General features: G+C 36.9%; 2 protein-coding genes across 9 annotated transcripts in view; both read right to left on the bottom strand.

Annotated features, from left to right (window-relative positions):
* Window positions 1-20,285, bottom strand: part of LOC140135932 (uncharacterized) — a 304,873-nt gene that overhangs the window by 202,016 nt on the left and 82,572 nt on the right. The gene's annotated exons all lie outside the window — the stretch shown is intronic.
* Window positions 695-19,226, bottom strand: LOC140135933 (hyalin-like). Its single transcript, XM_072157625.1, has 9 exons — window positions 19,083-19,226; window positions 17,173-17,430; window positions 12,432-12,689; window positions 9,685-9,921; window positions 5,702-5,977; window positions 3,657-3,926; window positions 2,542-2,798; window positions 1,795-2,052; window positions 695-941 (listed from the first exon to the last, which is right to left on the bottom strand). Exons 1-7 carry the CDS (start codon window positions 19,144-19,146, stop codon window positions 2,605-2,607), a joined length of 1,557 nt encoding a protein of 518 aa, XP_072013726.1. The 5' UTR covers window positions 19,147-19,226; the 3' UTR covers window positions 695-941; window positions 1,795-2,052; window positions 2,542-2,604.

The following is a 20,285-nucleotide window of genomic DNA, read 5'->3' on the forward strand; positions in this document are numbered from 1 at the left end:
GTGTTACTTCCAGTTGCCATATTTTGCAGTATGTGCGTTTGCTGATTATAAGAAAGTGTTAGTGTTTGACCGCCATACGTGTAGGTGCAGAAAACGCCATTGGTACTCGGGAAATTGGACAAACTTGGTCTGTTGAAACTGATTTGACTAGAGCTACTTGATGGAACCGTTGGACACGTAATTCCTGCAAAAGAAAAGAAAAGCATAAGATATAAAAAATAAAGTCAAAGTCACATAATTGTGACTAAACCCAATGCTTATTTTAAGTACATAATTACATCATCTTAAAGTAAACGAACCTTTCTGCATAGACTATCAATGTAAATACTTCCACCCATATGTCCCTGAAACATCAGACTTCACAATCTTATCAATACAGAGGTCCCCATTTCAACCATCTCTAAATTCCACCCACTGATTTGCTCTTAACTTTCAAAGCCATGAAGACAAATCAGTTCACTTAATTATATTGACTGATTTTCAATTGCTTGCATTTGTCGATACATTTTCTTTAAAAAGTCATGCAACTATAACTTCTGCTGTTCATATCATTTTAAGAAAATGCAATGTTGCATTTCATTTGTTGATTAATGTTTTTAAAAAGGCCATACACCTAGAACTTCTGGCCACGTTAAGACAATCCTATGTTGCTCCTAAATATGTAAGCAATGGATTACCTTGCACGGTTACGGTTACGGTTACAGTGAACGAGCATGTAGCTGTGTTACCACTCGGATCCGTTGCCGTTACGGTGACTGTAGTTGCGCCAACGTTAAATGTAGAACCTGATGGGGTGCTATAAGATAATTGTACAGCGCCACCACTATTATCCGTTGCAGTAGCAGATGGGTATGTAACAGTGGCTGACTGTCCAGCTTGTGCTACATTGGCTACTTGGTTTTGTGGGCATGATGTAATGGTTGGTGGAGTTGTGTCCGCGGCTGTAAAGTAAATTTTAGAAAATTTAGTAATCAAGTTCAAGTCATACAACTATAACTTTGTAGTTATAGTTCATTTTAAGAGGATCCAATGTTGCATTTGATTTGTAGACGAATGTTTTAAAAGGCCATACAGCTATAACGCCAACCCGACGGCCAAAACATGTACATTCAATATACTAATGCCAATATCAAAATCAGTCACATAATCATACATGTCATTGGCATAGGTAAACTTGCATATCGTTGAGATAGATTTCAGATAGAGCCATCAGACCGTAGATATATGGACGTACTAGGGCCACCGAGACCCACACCGAGCCAATGGGGGCAACATTTCACAATCGTCTCACTGACATGCCACTAAAATGCGCGCGACTGTCAAAATAGAACAATTGTGACCTAAACCGGGCCAAAGGAAGATGCACATTACAATTTTTGGTCAATGTTGTCCTGGCATTTCTCCAGGGTCAACTTGAATACAACCCTCCCCACCCCAACCCACCCCGCCCGCTTTTCACCGTGCGCCTTTGCTCAGACGCAGAAACGGATCTCATGGATATAGTGTTAGTTCAAGATGCCACATTTTACAGAAAGCACGTTTGCTGAATATGTGAATGTTGTTGCGCTTGGACACGATGCGTATAGGTGCCATTTACAGATTTTGAGTGACAATAATTTGAAAGAGTCGTCTATCTCTGGCCTCCTTTGACGTTTTTATGGTTTGCATGTATTAATTTGGCGTAGAAATAAATAATGAACTAACTATCAGCCGCATGTGCGGTTGGGCTATTTTACAATAATGATATTCCATTTTTTGTATGAAACAAGTTTGGTTAAACAATGTTTAGCTTACATGTTCTAACGTAAATAAATTGACAATTAGCCGTGTTCACCGTATTCGTGACATCAGTACAGGTTACAGATATAGTGTTACTTCCAGTTGCCATATTTTGCAGTATGTGCGTTTGCTGATTATAAGAAAGTGTTAGTGTTTGACCGCCATACGTGTAGGTGCAGAAAACGTTATTGGTACTCGGGAAATTGGACAAACTTGGTCTGTTGAAACTGATTTGACTAGAGCTACTTGATGGAACCGTTGGACACGTAATTCCTGCAAAAGAAAAGAAAAGCATAAGATATAAAAAATAAAGTCAAAGTCACATAATTGTGACTAAACCCAATGCTTATTTTAAGTACATAATTATATCATCTTAAAGTAAACGAACCTTTCTGCATATACTATCAATGTAAATACTTCCACCCATATGTCCCTGAAACGTCAGACTTGACAATCTTATCAATACAGAGGTCCCCATTTCAACCATCTCTAAATTCCACCCACTGATTTGCTCTTAACTTTCAAAGCCATGAAGACAAATCAGTTCACTTAATTATATTGACTGATTTTCAATTGCTTGCATTTGTCGATAAATTTTCTAAAAGGTCATGCAACTATAACTTCTGCTGTTCATATCATTTTAAGAAAATCCAATGTTGCATTTCATTTGTTGATTAATGTTTTAAAAGGCCATACACCTAGAACTTCTGGCCACGTTAAGACAATCCTATGTTGCTCCTAAATATGTAAGCAATGGATTACCTTGCACGGTTACGGTTACAGTGAACGAGCATGTAGCTGTGTTACCACTCGGATCCGTTGCCGTTACGGTGACTGTAGTTGCGCCAACGTTAAATGTAGAACCTGATGGGTGCTATAAGATAATTGTACAGCGCCACCACTATTATCCGTTGCAGTAGCAGATGGGTATGTAACAGTGGCTGACTGTCCAGCTTGTGCTACGTTGGCTACTTGGTTTTGTGGGCATGATGTAATGGTTGGTGGAGTTGTGTCCGCGGCTGTAAAGTAAATTTTAGAAAATTTAGTAATCAAGTTCAAGTCATACAACTATAACTTTGTAGTTATAGTTCATTTTAAGAGGATCCAATGTTGCATTTGATTTGTAGACGAATGTTTTAAAAGGCCATACAGCTATAACGCCAACACGACGGCCAAAACATGTACATTCAATATACTAATGCCAATATCAAAATCAGTCACATAATCATACATGTCATTGGCATAGGTAAACTTGCATATCGTTGAGATAGATTTCAGATAGAGCCATCAGACCGTAGATATATGGACGTACTAGGGCCACCGAGACCCACACCGAGCCAATGGGGGCAACATTTCACAATCGTCTCACTGACATGCCACTAAAATGCGCGCGACTGTCAAAATAGAACAATTGTGACCTAAACCGGGCCAAAGGAAGATGCACATTACAATTTTTGGTCAATGTTGTCCTGGCATTTCTCCAGGGTCAACTTGAATACAACCCCTCCCCACCCCAACCCACCCCCGCCCCCTTTTTTCACCATGCGCCTTTGCTCAAGACGCAGAAACGGATCTCATGGATATAGTGTTAGTTCAAGATGCCACATTTTACAGAAAGCACGTTTGCTGAATATGTGAATGTTGTTGCGCTTGGACACGATGCGTATAGGTGCTATTTACAGATTTTGAGTGACAATAATTTGAAGGAGTCGTCTATCTCTGGCCTCCTTTGACGTTTTTATGGTTTGCATGTATTATTTTGGCGTAGAAATAAATAATGAACTAACTATCAGCCGCATGTGCGGTTGGGCTATTTTACAATAATGATATTCCATTTTTTGTATGAAACAAGTTTGGTTAAACAATGTTTAGCTTACATGTTCTAACGTAAATAAATTGACAATTAGCCGTGTTCACCGTATTCGTGACATCAGTGCAGGTTACAGATATAGTGTTACTTCCAGTTGCCATATTTTGCAGTATGTGCGTTTGCTGATTATAAGAAAGTGTTAGTGTTTGCGGTTGCGATTGAACGGTGTACGTGTAGGTGCAGAAAACGTTATTGGTAGTCGGGAAATTGGACAAACTTGGTCTGTTGAAAGTGATTTGACTAGAGCTACTTGATGGAACCGTTGGACACGAAATTCCTGCAAAAGAAAAAGAAAAGCATAGGACAAAAAAATTAAGTCAAAGTCACATAATTGCTTGGGTGCTTTTGATGAAATGATCCCGGGGAAATTATGCTATCTGATGTGGAAGGAAGTGATCCATTTTGATATTCTTCACTCAAAATGCCGAAATAATATTAGTAATAACTGTCAGGAAAGGTTTCTGTCCATTTTATGCTGAAATAACAAGGTAAAGTGAAAGAAATCCCACTGACTATTTTGGTCGTTTAACGTTGAGTTCCACGTGGACTTAATGTTGTATTGAGACATTTAAAATTGCTCAATATAAGTTGGGACATGTGTAAGAATTACAAATAGGCCTATGCAAAAAAAGGAGAGGTAAACGTATAAATAGTACTTTATATAAATGATATTGTTAATACATCTAACGTATTTACACTCACATTTTGGATTCACACGAGTTATAATATACATATTGTTTCCTGTTACTAAAGTAATTCTTAAACCAATCCAGTACAATGCCTCGGAATCCGTAGTGTTCTAATTTGTGGGCTAATATGTTATGGTCTATAGTATCAAAAGCCTTTGAAAGGTCTAAAAATACTCCAATAGTAGTTTCTACCGCATTATTAATTTATTTTATCCACTAAATAGAGTAGAGTGATTGCTGCTATAGACTATAGACAACATGTGTTGTTGAAATGTATACAAGTAAGTGAACATTCTGGATCAGATACAGAGAACTTTGTTAATGTCAGTAATATTTCATGTTTAAGAATTTTCATTTATTTACATTTTCTCCTCAAATAACTTGGGTGAAAATGGGCTATTCAGATGAAATCCACACACCCTAATGGATGACATTAATCTTCCACACAGGGAGTGCGAATTTCAAATTACTCTACACTCCCTGTGTAGAAGATTAATGTCATATCTCCTACAGAGTAGGATGAATTTCAATCGCCCAATGTCATTCCCGTGTATATTGATATACATTTACACATTGATTTCTTGATTCATCTACAATAACATAATGAAATAGAATTCAACAATCTTCCTATACCTTTGTACAGGAGCCAAGCGTTGTTAATCCGTGATGAGTCCACACTTCCAGTAGCGTATACATGTACGCGTACGCGTTACGCGTGAGCGCGTAAAATTCGTCATGCCTGGAACTTATGCGTAAACACTTTCTTAATAAATCATGCTATTAAAGTAAGCTAAACACTTCTTGTAATAGTTGAGCGGCAATGACAAACAGATATTCCGAATGAAAGAATCGTGTGAATTAGACGATCTTTAGCTTGTTTTCGTTGTTGAAAGGGATTCAATCATGTTTCACCGTTATTCATCACCAATTAACAACTCGCGTCCGGCGCGTCTGCGTGGTTTACTTCGCTCGGGCAGCTTAAAGCTGCCCTCGCGAAGTAAACCACGCAGACGACGCGGACGCATCGTTGTTAATCGGTGATGAACAACGGTGAAACATGATTGAACCCCTAAATGAAGAGAACAAACTCGTTCTTCCTATGGGATTGCTGTTTCTCAAACAAAAATGTTCATTAAATGAATATATCTTACTTGTTGTTTACCTGGTGTATGAGAATGAACACATTGCGTTATTTGTGCCATTTGTAGCAGATACCAAATATCATCTTTCTCTCTCTCTCTATCTATATATATAGTTAGATAGATAGATAGATAGATAGATAGATAGATAGATAGATAGATAGATAGATAGATAGATAGAGAGAGAGAGAGATATTTCTTTAATTATTCGTTGCATTTCTTACCTGTTCCTGTTGTTAACCTGTTGTATGAGAATGAACACGTTGCGGTATTTGTACCATCTGTAGCAGATACGGAAATAGTATTGACGCCAATCGCAAAATTGCTCAGTGTATGCGTCGGCTGAGAAGCTTGAATTGTTTGTGTACTACTTTGTTGATTTTGGTCTACGTAAGTGTAGGTCAGGGCAACAGCGTTAGAATTTGCAAAATTCGACAGAGTAGGACTGTTGAATGAAATTTGGCTGGACGCACCGGAAGTGACAGTCGGACAGGTTATGCCTGTGAATAAAGTATTTCAAGAAACGAAGATAGTTACATGATTCAATATCAACCACCTATTTGCAATTGCCAGTGTTATATTTTTAGACGTATCATACTACTAATTACGCCAGATCTGTAATGCGTGTGTCAGTGTGTCCGTGCTGTGTCAGTGTGTAATCAAGTTACTGCATAGTGGCAGCTTTTGGCAGCGGACCAAAGCTTCCAAGTAAACCAGCAGGTTTGGACCTGTCCACCGATGACCGTCTATAAATAGTTCTGATAACATTGAATACATTGAATACTGGGTTGGTATTGCACAAGCAAGTGCAACAAGTGGCTAAAGTAAAAAGTGGCTAGACCCAGCAAACACAAAACGTTTTCGACATGATTCGCAAAAGGTTATAGAAGGTTGTCAGAAAACGTTTAAATGTCGGGTTATATAAAGGGTATATTAAGAGTATAAAACGTTTTCATTACTTTAAAAAACATTTTTTGATAATCTACTGCTCAGGAAACAAAAATGATTTACAGAAAACGTTTAAATATCGGGTTATATAAAGGGTATAAAAACGTTTTGAAAACATTCTTGAAAACTTGATACAAAACATTCTAAACAGAATGTTATTTTGGGGTTTAAAAATATTTTCCGAAAAATGTTTGCCCAAAATAGTTTCAATAACGTTTAAAAAACGTTTTCATGACCTTTATATAACCCGACATTTAAATGTTATTAAAATGTTTTGAAAAAAACATTTTAAGAACATTTCTGTATTTGCTGGGTTCAAATATTTTAACATAATGTTATTTTAGTATTGACACAATATTTGGCAAAAATGTTTGCAAAAATAGTTCACAATAACATTTTTTGAAAACATTTAAAAATATTGTTGTAGTGTGTTTTCAAACAAAACGTTTTAAAAAGTTATCATGACCTTTATATAACCCGACATTTTAATGTTATTAAAACGTTTTTACCTAAACCAAAAGCCAAAATATAACTTATTTAAAACGTTTGTAAAACTTTTTTGTGTTTGCTGGGGAGTTAATTATTTGAAAGAAACATGGGTATACACCAAGCACCAACATGATGTCATGAGAGGAATATCTATCTAATCTACTAATTCATTTGAAGTTTTCAGTGTTTAATGAATTGGTGCATCACATCATGGAATTTCCATGATCACATGTACATGCAAATCCAGAGCAAGTTTGCGTTTGCTAGGTCATCCAAGGTCAAAGGTCAGGTCAAATTGGAAGTTGCTCCGATCGGGCTGTAACTCGGGTACAACGATCCCTAGCACTTGGGGAGTATGTAACCGCAAAGGTCATCTGAGGTCAAAGGTCAGGTCAAATTTAAAGTTGCTCCGATTGGGTTGTAACTTGGGGGAAATGATCCCCGACACTTGGGGTGTATGAAACCACAAAGGTCATCTAAGGTCACTTGGGGAGTATGAAACCGCAAAGGTCAACTGGGGTCAAAAGTCAGGTCAAATTCAAAGTTGCTTCGATTGGGCTGTAACTCAGGAAAAATGACTCCCGACACTTGGGGAGTATGAAACCGCAAAGGTCACCTGAGGTCAAAGGTCAGGTCAAATTTAAAGTTGCTCCGATCAGGCTGTAACTCTTGGAAAATGATCCCTGACACTTGGGCAGTATAAAACTGCAAAGGTCATTCAAGGTCAAAGGTCAGGTCAAATTTAAACTTGCTCTTATTGGGCTGTAACTTGCAGAAAATGATCCCTGACACGTGGGGAGTATGAAAACGTAAAGGTCATCTCAGGTCAAAGGTCAGGTCAAATGTAAAGTTGCTCCAATTGAGCTGTAACTTGGGAAAATTGATTCCTAACACTTTGGGAGTATGAAACCACAAAGGTCATCTGAGGTCAAAGGTCAGGTCAAATTTAAAGTTGTTCTGATCGAATGGGCTGTAACTAGGGGACATGTAGATCAGACAGACTTTCTCAGTCAAACTGAATCTTATTGCACCATACCCATGAATCGCGCAGAGTGCCAACTGCATTGAAGTTGAAGCTGTTATAAATACCTCTTACTTAATCAACTTCAAGTTGAAGTTGCAGCAGCAACAACAAATGCTGTTGTTCTCTAGTTTAATATAAAATGCATGAAGTAGCCTATCAGACGTCTATAGAGGCCGTCAGCGTGACGTCATATGCCGCCATCTTGTGGGTACTAGCTGTGATGGTCGTTCGATCTCCATGCGTGAACAGCAAAATCACCGCGTTGATGCGCGATAACAGCTGCGTGGCAAGCTGCGCCCTGCGCGTAGTGTCCGACGCATGAACACACGGATCATTTGTATCCACAAGATGGCGAAAGGCTGGCGGCCTCTATAGGGTAACTATTAGGGCAGGTATGGCTTTAAATCCACGAAGTACTTAGTATGTTGTTGATACTGTCCAATCAGATACATTTAATACTACAGTGATGTACCCAGACCGCTGAAAGATTTGTCAAAGGGCATTGCCCTAAAGGAAACAGAACAAAATTATGCTTGCTTTTTTGTTTGTTTGTTTTTTGGGTTTTTTGTTTTTATCCGCCTAGAATTTGTGTAGGCCTAAGCGGAATCATCTATTGCCTTTTGACTAGAAACATGCCCTCAAAACCTTTTAGAATTCATAGTTTCCATGCATTATCAGGTATTTTCATGCAGTGAATTGAGAAAATTGATTTTATGCTAACGCTGTTACGCGGGGGGGGCACTTATCACAAATGACCATACGGGTATGTTCCTCCGGAAAGACATCCATCCCCCTTTTTTTGGATTTTGCAGCTCTGAAAGACCCCCTATATTTGACCAAAATAGAGCTCCGAAAGCCTCTTGATTTTGATAATTTCGGCTCTAAAACATGTAAAAGACCCCAAAATTGTTCTTTCCTCGTATTTCTGGTTTTTTCAGGCAGAAAGCCAAGAAACACCCTTGATTTTGACTGTTCGCAGCTCCAAAAGTCCCCATTTACCTTGTTCACAGCCCGGTTCGCAGCTCCAATGACCCCCTTTTACCGGTACGCCGTCCGCTCCCAAAGACCCACCACTTCAAAATTCCGGGAAAAAGACAACTTTTTGATGTGCTCCCCCCCCCTCGCTATTACGTAATCAAGTTTATGGTATTATTTACAAATGTGTGGTATGAAAGACACTGGTAACCCGGAAGGGTAGGGTACATTCTTTATGTGATCATAAAGAAATGCCATAAAATAATTCATCACATGGAGTTACATATTGACCACACCAGGGAATAAATAAAGATGGGAAGCGTCACTTTATATACAAAGTAATACAACTATGGAAGCCGCCATTACCTTGCCATCGCGTAGGCCTGGAACATTACCGCGATTTCTACCGGCTGCATCGCGCCCGTGCTCCGCGTTGCAGTAATGAAAATAACCCCTAAAATCGCGGCTTGCTGCATCCACGGTTAGACTTTTTCAAGCCCGCTACAGTGCATAAATTAGGTTCATGGATGCGTTAAAAAATATATATGATCATAAAGAAATGCCATAAAATAATTCATCACATGGAGTTACATGACCACACTCGTATGTTGCTTTTCTCTTAAGGATATGAAGGGCGGATCAAAAAAATATTTAAACTATTATTGCATTTCTTTAAAAACGGACACATGATCGGTAATGCAACAAAATCCTTTATCATCAATTGACGTAGTAAAAACTTAACATAACGAATATCATTCAAATTTAACCTACCAACAGTAACGAATAAGACTGTAAACTGACACGTGGCTTGATTTCCATTATTATCCAAAGCTGTAACTGAGACCGTCTGTGGGGTTCCAGTATTAAATGTACTACCAGAAATTGGGTTGTAGTTGTAGTTGTAAGGAGGTGTGCCACCTGTTGCAGTCACTGCATACGACACTTGGGTAGATGATTGTCCCGGGTTGATTCTACTGACTACATTTGGGCATTGTAAGGTGAGACCAGCTAAAACGGAAACAGGAAATGTTTTACAGTATTAATACTGATGTGTTCATTATTTCTCATCCCATTTGATTAAGAATGCGGAACTTTTTCAAATTATAAATAAATTAAATTAAAATAAATAAATGTTGTTTGATTTAACGTGCGCTTCAGCTAGGCATGACCTAATTATCAGCACACTTCAACAATTATTCCCCTGCCATTAGGACATAATTATCAGAATCATTTCCGCTTCACCATGTCTGCAACTGATGCGCAGGTACTCTCAGCGACTTAGAGTGTAATTACCCCCAGCAGCTCCCCATTTTACACCTGGGTGGAGTGAAGCAATTGGGAATTAAGCTATCTTGCTCAAGGACGCAACACACTGGCCGTGGTGGGGCTCGAACCCGCAACCTTTCGATTATGAAGCTCGCACCCTAACCAGATAATACAGATATAGTGTTAGATCATAGATTTTGCAGTGTGTGCACTAGCCGTTTTAAAAATAAGCTTATTTTATTCTAATTATCTCCAAGAATCGATTTCAATTCTCAATCTCCTGAAAACCTCAATCTCCTGAAAACCCTATATGACTCTACAATAATAATAATAATAATAATAATAATAATAATAATAATAATAATAATAATAATAATAATAATAATAATAACACAGTGGATCAAGACTTTTGAAATTTGAAAGCATTTTGCTAATAAAGCTGATTAAACTTCATCAGTTCGCCTAAATGAATTGTACAATATTAAAATACTAATTCTTAAAGGATGACTCCGTCAATCACAACATTATGCCTTATATGTCAGAAAAATAATTATCAACCACGAACCACGTGATTTTATTTGAAACAAACTCATAGTGACCATAAAAATGAATAAAAACAGCCGACTCTCAACACGCGATATTCAAAATTTCCGCGCCGCGCAGTCTAGCGCAATGATGTCATTGTTACTTGTGCTTATTGTTGCAGCCTTCATTATATTACTAGGACGTCATTGCGCTGGACAATTTCGGCGGCCCGGAATTTTGAATATCGCGTGTTGAGAGACGGATGTATTAATTCGTTTTTATGGTCAATATGAGTCTGATTCGTGCTTGATAATTAATTTTCTATCACATAAGGCATTGCCGGACACATCCTTTAATAGTAGGGCGATTGATTCCTTCTAAACCTTGTGCACACTTTGAAAACTGATAGGTAATGGCACCTGACCTAAACAAATTTGTTCCATTTACCAAAAAACGATTATTCTATCGTGCTTAGCGCTATTGCACATTATATCAGAAAACAAACAGCACCACAAGTCAGTCGTAAAGGGAAACAAAATATATTTCAAACACCAAATACATCAAATACACTAAATTCTAATTTTGAAACACTGACCACTTAAAGTCATAATGTACGATTTCCAGCAAATTTTAATTTTGTTATTCTTTACTCAAAATGCCGAAATAATATTAGTAATAACTGTCAGGAAAGGTTTCTGTCCATCTTAAGCTGAAATAACAAGGTAAAGTGAACGAAATCCCACTGACTATTTTGACCGTTTAACGTTGAGTTCTATGTGGACTTAATGTTGTATTTAGACATTCAAAATTGCTCAATATAATTACAAATAGGCCTATGCAAAGAAAAAAAAGCAGGTTTTGAAAAAAAACTTTCAAATTATAAGGTCACACTTTATGGCTTTAATTGACTTCCACCTTATCACATGGCAATTTTGGTTGAATCGCGTTTGGCCTATTTTTCAAAATAAATATCGAAATAGGTCAACATTTACATATTTTAATTTTGTACCAAAATAGTGTCTTGGGATTTTTAATGACCTAATTTTAAAAAATGAGACGGTAGTAACCAAACTTTTTACTCTAAATTAATAATTGACCTATTTGGTAAATCCCATAAGCCTTTGCGGGTAGACCTAGGATATCGTCATTTGACATAACGCCGATGCGCACATCGTTTTGTGAATATCGCTACTGCGCATTTCAGAGCCGTGAAGTGTCCACTTTATCCACTTTTTGAGGCAATTTTGATTTTGGTTTATTATGCCCACCAAAATTCACTCCTCCACCGCCCCCGAGAAAGCATTCCTGGTGCTGCCACTGCTTCTGGCAGACCGGGAAAATGTTGAATTGGTTTAAGGTGGTACTACACCCCTGGCCAATATGTGCTGCCTATTTTTGCAATTTTCTCTAAAATTATAGCGCATTGGTGACAAGTAAGATATGTATATTATAGGGGCAAAGACTACAACTACTGCACTGGAAATTTTATTTCAGCACAGACAACAGTTGTAGAGTTACAGTCAAAAATGAATATTTGATCAATAAATCAATAACTACTTGTCTTGAGTTGCTGAATTTTCAGTGCAGTAGTTGTAGTCTTTGCCCCTATAATATACATATCTTACCTGTCACCAATGCGCTATAATTTTTGAGAAAAATGCAAAATAAGCACATATTGGCCAGGGGTAGGGCCCCCTAAAACGTGAACTTGCAATGTATGTACTTACCCGGGCCCGTACTTGGAAAACCTGAACCTACTGCATACAGGCATACAGGAAAAGTACACAGTGAAATCAACGATCCTGTAGCAAAATTGTAAGTTACAGTTGTGCACCCACGATTAAAATTAGAGCCTGGAGCATGTGATCTCGACTGCTGGTTAACCCCCGTCGGTTCTGTCCACGTTTGTGCTACGGCCGATTGCGACGCCGTGTATGTACCGTATATAGCACCAGGACAATTGGATACTGTTGGACCACCTTGGGCTGAAAGTAAGACAAAAATATACTTCGTCAAATGAAATATTTTTTAATTATGTCACCATAAACATACGAGGGGCAGTCAGTATGTTTTAAGAGTTGACTCGTTACGTCATTTGTGGATCGTTTTCATGGCATTTCTCAATGATTACATAAACACTGTACCTTTGTCTTTCAAACAACACATGTAAAAATTCTATCACACACATGATTACGTAACAGCATTAGCATAAAATCAATTATCTAGAGTCACTGGTGAAATTGAGGCGTTTTTGTTAAGGGAAATAAAAGGCTGAAATGAGGTATTGTTGTATTTTCTATATTTTCTCGGGAATTAAAGAATGGAGAATGCTGCCTTTTGGAACAGTAATAGAACACAAACTACCAGTTCATTAAACCATGTTTGTTGGGCTGTAAATGTTTTCGTTTATTTAAAATGCGTTGTCAAATATGTCTTCTTTTTGACAAAAACAAGGCTTTTCCTTCTTTAAAAATCTTGATATTGCCAAAAATAGCAAACGTGGAAATTTAAATTTTTTTGCCAGTTCTGTTGAATAATCTCCAAACATTTAAACGGGAGTCTCCCTAGAAAATATTTGAATCCGTGATTAAAATATAACTGTTATTGTACCATTGTTACATTTATACAAAAAGTTGTGGTACAAAGAGAGAGGCCATCGTTTGAATGAGAAATTTATTTTTAAAACTTCTCTGTTCATTTCAGGTTGAGATCATCCATAAAAATTCATATGAATATTTAAATTACAATTTTCATAGCATTTTGTAATATTTTAGGCCCTATTTACATGGAATTTAGCAATTTTCGTGCATTTCCGCCATGTTGTAGCGGTCATCCCACCTGCGCATGCGCAGATTGTTGTTTCACGTGACCAGTCATGATATTTTAGTCTGTTTCATTTTGGAGATAATTAATGTCATTTGTAATAACTGCTTATTCATTTTCGCCATTTTTGCAGAATAATTTTGCTTCCATTCAAGCCCTAAAGTTGTTGAAGTTTCCAGACGTCCCATTTCCACCAAAGTTTAATGGCAAGTCTCATATTTCACCAAACGCAAACGGAGGACCTAGTGTTTATTCCTGCCCAAAACTAGCCATATGCACCTTGTACTTTTGCTGTTTTCGGACATTGTAAACACGTGTTTTTTCTGTAATTTAAAAGGCCCGCCTTTTTGCGTGATTTGGCAGTGTCCCTAGTATATTGATTTTATGCTAATGCTGTTACGTAATCATGTGTATGATATAATTTTTACATGTGTTGTTTGAAAGACAAAGGTACAGTGTTTATGTAATCATTGAGAAATGCCATGAAAACAATCCACATATGACGTCACGAGTTCACTCTTAAAACATACTGACTGCCCCTCGTATATATGGAAAACAATAACAAAGTTCATGCCGATTCCCCAGAGCAGTTCTCACGAACAGAGTTTAGTATCCGTCTCACTGTTGTTTGATGGGATCATTTATTGGTTTTTCAAACAAAACATCATGTACAACCAAATTTTAGGCTTAAACAGCTAAATGTGATATCATGCTAATGTATACAGATGCTTTTGAGTCATTCTCAACTTTAATTTCCCCTCTTTTACAAAATTATTCACTTTTATAGCATTTTTATAGCGTTTTTCGTATATAAAATGTATCTATTAATGACAAAATTAGTGGCGCTATTTAGTTACTGGAAATTACTGTTTCAAGCTTTTAATATAAATAATTCCTTTTATTGTTTGATAAAATATGTTTATAACATTTCCTTGTTGCTTGTTTCACCTATTCCAGCTGTTTTAATGGCAGTATTAATCACCTAACCCTTGCAAATAAAGAAATATGATTTAGGATAAGTAGCGCCATCTATAGTTTGCATTTAGTTAATAATGAAGCCAATTCTATATACATCAAACAACCGTGACGTCTCATTTATAGCTTCGGTATTTTATACCATGTTTACATCGGGAGAACCTGGACCTCCACATTCAACCACATCAACGGAAGGCAGTCGGTGCAGCACCCCTTTTTCATTGCATGATTTACCAGAAGGCTTCGACCTACTTTGCCAGTTAACAAAACGCGAGTGGTTGCGAAGAAATTAGTAATTACATAATGCGCGCATCAATGCAGTTCATTCCAAGTTTGATCAAAAGGCGTTTTCCTCATACTCGCTCACGGCTTCCTAAAGTTTGTGTATTTCATTCAATTTAGTCCACATATTCTATTTCATAATCCGATGGTGTTATGTTATTCATGCTTTCAATGAAGATGAATAACATTTTGTTCGAGAAAACTTTGATTTCTGCAATTGGAAGCTTTCCAACTTTAATTCTTTAGGTTGTGCAAATATGTTAACTTTCCAAAGAATATTTGAGCAAAGAATGACAATGAACAAGTGCTTACAGCTTTACGTGTGATTTTTGATACCATACAAGTTTTAAAAGATTTAAACTTTAGCATTACAATTTCTTGGAAATATTTTAAAAACATTAATGTGTGTGAGAAATATTTTTAAGCCAGGTGAATTTTTTATGCAACATTTATATCAACATTATATATCAATTTATATCAACATTAATGAAAAAAGTACCGAGCATCATCTTACATGCAAGCTTTAATTTTCTGTATCGTGCAAGTTTTCAAATTTGAACAAACCCTAATTAAATGTTTTGCAAGAAACAGACTAGACTATTTTTAAATTCGTTCATTTAAAAAAAAAGAACGAAAATGATTTCACGGTACAAAATATGAAGCCTATTAACAGTTAACCACTAGTGCGCATTGTGTTGAATGACCTTTCTTTTAAACTTGGAATGAAGTGAATTGACGGGGGACTGCTCTATAATCCGAAGGTTCTATAATCCGAAGGTTCTTTAGTCCGAAGGTTCGCTAGTCAGAACATGTGTTCATAGCATTCGCTAGTACGAATTTTAAAAGAGGTTCTCTAGTCCGAAAAAAAATTGAAAAGAGGTTCTTTATTCCGACGGTTCTTTATTTCGAAGGTTCTATAGTCCGAATTTTAAAAACGGTTCTCTAGTCCGAATATGAAAATAGGCTCTTTAGTCCGAATTTAAAAAGGGTTCTATAGTCCGAATATAGAAACAGGCTCTATAATCCGAATTCAAAAAAGGGTTCTCTAGTCCGAAATTGCAAAACGGTTCTATAGTCCGAAACGGATACCGTGTTCTTTAGTCCGAATCAGTAAAAAGGTTCTATAGTCCGATTTTTTAAAACATTAACATTTACTGTGCCCTCTAGCTAGATAATACTAAAGCAGAGTTTAACTAATTTGTTTAAATGACTAAATTTGTTTAAATGTTTAAAGAAAGCCGCAGCATTTACATGACGGGATGGCGCTATGAAAATTTGAACTCGACAATACTCGAAAACATAGTAGAGTATTACTAGTATATAGTATTGTAATGGAATGAAAAAACAGATAAAAATGAAGAAAATATCACCAGAATAAAAATGAACGTCAATGTACGCTACGGAAAATATCCAGAGAAACCAACCATGTTGAACTTTAGCGGATTTGTATTTAACAATTGATGATTTGACACTGAAACAAATGATAAAAATAAAATTCTGACTATAGAACCCGTTTACCAATTCGGACTAAAGAACACGACATCCGTTTCGGACTATAGAACCGTTTTGCAATTTCGGACTAGAGAACCTTTTTTTTTAATTCGGATTGTAGAACCTATTTTCATATTCGGACTAGAGAACCGTTTTTAAAATTCGGATTAAAGAACCTCTTTTAAATATTCGGATTAGGGAACCTTTTTTAAAATTCGGACTATAGAAACTTCGAATTAAAGAACCGTCGGAATAAAGAACCTTCGTAATAAAGAACCGTCGGATTAAAGAACCTTCGTACTAAAGAACCGTCGGAATAAAGAACCGTCGGACTATAGAGCTTCCACCAATTGACGCATGCGTTATGTAATCGTTCATTTCTTTCAGTCAAACGATTCTAGTAAAATTTACGTATAAGATGCAGAATAAAATGGACTACACACCGATTTTTGAATGTTTTGATTCTGATGTCTATTACTCGACTTACGTCAAAATTCATCTATCCGGTATTTTTTCTGGGACACCCTGTATGTCTTGCCATCTTTTTCAGTTGGAATCCACATACCCCTTATGGAGCTCTATGGAAGATATGACTTTAATCTTTTACACGGGGGCTGCATGGATTTCAACTGGAATAGCTCAATGCTCTCCATGCGTCTGTTCCTAATATCAGACCACGGACTTTGTTCAAGAAGGTTAATCGCTACATTTAACAAGATGATAGTTTCTGGCTTTTGGCTAATGTTCAGATATGCCTTGACATAAAAAAAACCAAAAACTGGTCAAACTTTAGGGCGTAATTTTTACTTCCCTCTTCTAATTACTTAACAATTTCATATTCCCCTTCTATTTACAACATCAATCACGTTTGTACCATGAGTTAGCAACTTAACTTACCATCTGCATGCATAGTAAATGCACAGTATGCCATATTTCCCGCATTATCAGTACACGTATACTCAATGAGGAGCACAGCACCTATAGGAAACTGAAGAGTGGTTTGGGTTCCTAGATTCGGATTGGATGTGAAACTTTGCACTCCTGAGGCATCGGTACATGTTGGAGCAGTAAATGATACCGACGCTGTACTACCAACTGCTGCATCGGCCTGCACTGGTGATGATGGACAGTTGGAGATAGTTGGTGGGGTGGTGTCTATATTTTACATACAAACAAAGTATGGTTAAAATTAGCATAGAAATAGGTAGTAGTATACTAGCATGAAATAAATTAATAAAATGATGTCATTAGCACAGATATCATCAAAGCACCTTATATTTATTCCGTTCTGCAGCCAATAGGATATCACATGGTTGCATATGAACAAGCTCCTCATTTTACACTTGAGAGGAATGGGACAAGCGAAATAAATTGCCCAAGGACTCAACACGTCGGCCCTGCCGGGGTTCGAACCTTGAGAGCATGAGTCGAACACCTCAATCGTTAGGCCATCATGGGCACCTAGTTGACTGAGATAAGTGTTGGATGTTTGTAGGGGGTGTGGGGTGTGTAGAACTGTGGGTGGGATTGGTTCGCACATGTCCTCACCTGTATACGTATTCGTAATTATAATGTAAACGACGCGCAAACAACAAACATGCACGCACCCCGTCCAGTAAACATACAAGTATGATATTAAAGGGGCATTTCGTGATCCACAGCCTCATCCCCCACTTTTCCCAAAAAAAAAAGTTGAGATTTTTACACCACTGGATACCTCTGGCTACATAATGTTTATGTACCAAATATTTCTTGCAGATTAATTCGTTCAGCAAAAATATCGCCAAATTTGAATTTCGTTCTGGTGCACCAGAACGAAATTACAACACATTGTCTACGGAGCAGTGTAATACACACTATCATGCATAACTCGCAAACGCAAAATGGAAATAAGCTTTTTTCGTGGATATCTACTGAAAAATGTCATAAAAAGAGGATGCTAGGATCACGAAATCCTCCTTTAATAGTGTGCGGGGTCTACACACTCTCGCACACCCTAACTCGCAACTCATCTACACCCCACCCCCTCCGCACAAAACACAAACAGACGCTTGCACACAAAACTTTTCAGGTTTATAAGTAGAACTAATATATAACTATAGTAATGTATCAAATATGCGATGAAATTTACGGTGAATTTGTCTTCATATGAAAAAATATCTCTCAAATTGATAAGATTATTTTCACATTTTAAGGTTCAAATGTCTTACAAATCATATGAAAAAAACTATTAAAATTGTTGACAATGTTTTAATCAATGTTTCGTAAGGATGTTAAAAACATATGTCCTCAATGATCTTCCCCTTATCGCGCGTAAAAAAAACAGTTATAAAACTGACCAAGCAACGCATGGGTGTTGGTTCCTATTCCATTTTAGACACATTTTCTTTGCTACCAATACTAATTCAGTTTCCGTAAGCAACGTTTTACATATCTGTTCTTGTGTGTGTGGATGCCAACGGTGAGCAACTAAAATGGCAAAAATAAATCAACATTTCCGAATGCCGAAATAATCATCGAATTTATTTCCCTTTGATCTTGCTTTAATACTTTTGCAATATAGTAAAATATAAGTATAAATTATTAAACCGTTCCCTATCTGTTCCATTGTCATGTTCTCTCTCCTTCTTGCACAGTTGCATTGCCTCTCTCACTCTAGTTTTCTCTCAATCTTGTTTTCTCTCACTCGTATGCTTTTTATTTTCACTTTGCTATCTCTCCAGAATCCAGATCTTTCTCCAGTCCTGCCACTTTCCTCCCACACAAGTACATTCACGTTTCAAATGATGTATTTAAGTAAATCTTACCCTGAGCCGCCGCAGGTGAAGCTAAGACAGCTACCGCCACAAGCAACAGGTAAATATCCATCATAATTCCAAAAATTACTCGCTTATACAATCTGGAAGCTGTGTCTCATTCACAGTCCAAATGAGATCGCGTGCCCTCACCAACGCCTGTAAATCGAGTAATGAACACTATTGATAAAAAAAAAATACCAGATATAACAAATTGCGCATGCGCACAAGACATTTGAAAGGGCGTGAACCAATGGTTCACATTCAAAGCGAATCAGCTTAAATGAATAATTATTATTTATTCAATTTCAATTTAAGGTCGTATGAGATCACGGACAATAGATACTCGCCATGGATCATTCATTGCTTAATGCTTCGTTAATTCTCATTCTTTTGTTATTCAGATGCGCAAAGTTCATTCATTTGTAATTAAATGACCTTACTTTCACCAGACTATTGCTGTACGTGTGAAACCAATGTGGAAATTACGATCAATTTAGTTACAATAGTGTAATTAAAATGTACATATTTAAGAGACAACACCAGTTACTACAAGTATAGTTTTTAAAAGAACTCATATAATGAAAGTTTGTATTTGTTTTTGTTTTGATTTTTTTAAACAAAAACAAATACATACTTCCATTATGTGAGTGCATCTCAAAATTATACTTGCGGTAACTGGTGTTGTCTCTTAAATATGTACACTTTAATAACACTATTGTAACTTTTAACCTTACAGTGCAAGTCATATCACAGACTGATTCTTTTATGATAATCAAGGTTGTACTTTAGATACTTTAAATTACATAGAAATAGCTGACCTTGAAGTCTGCTACAGACACAGACCCTGGGACAGAGACAAATAGTAATTGACTGGCGTTGTAGCCAACAGGTCGGTGAACATATATAGAGGCATGTAATAAGATTGCAATGTTTTTCTGTTTGTGTGTACTTGCATATCGTTTTCTTTTATCATTCCGTCATAATACAGTGTGTCCCAGAAAAATTACCGGGCGAATGTATTTGGGCATAAGTCGAGAAATAGACATTGGAATCAACAAATTTAAAATATAGCGCTTAGGTCATTTTTATCGTGCATCATATACGCACATTTTATTTGATTTGAGTCACTGGTTAAGAAGAACTTAGCGATTACATAATGCGCGTATCAATGCAGTTCATATCAATTGGTAAGCGCTCTTTAGCAAAGTCATA

The sequence above is a fragment of the Amphiura filiformis genome, chromosome 16 (assembly GCF_039555335.1).
Source record: "Amphiura filiformis chromosome 16, Afil_fr2py, whole genome shotgun sequence".
NCBI classification, from domain to species: domain Eukaryota; kingdom Metazoa; phylum Echinodermata; class Ophiuroidea; order Amphilepidida; family Amphiuridae; genus Amphiura; species Amphiura filiformis.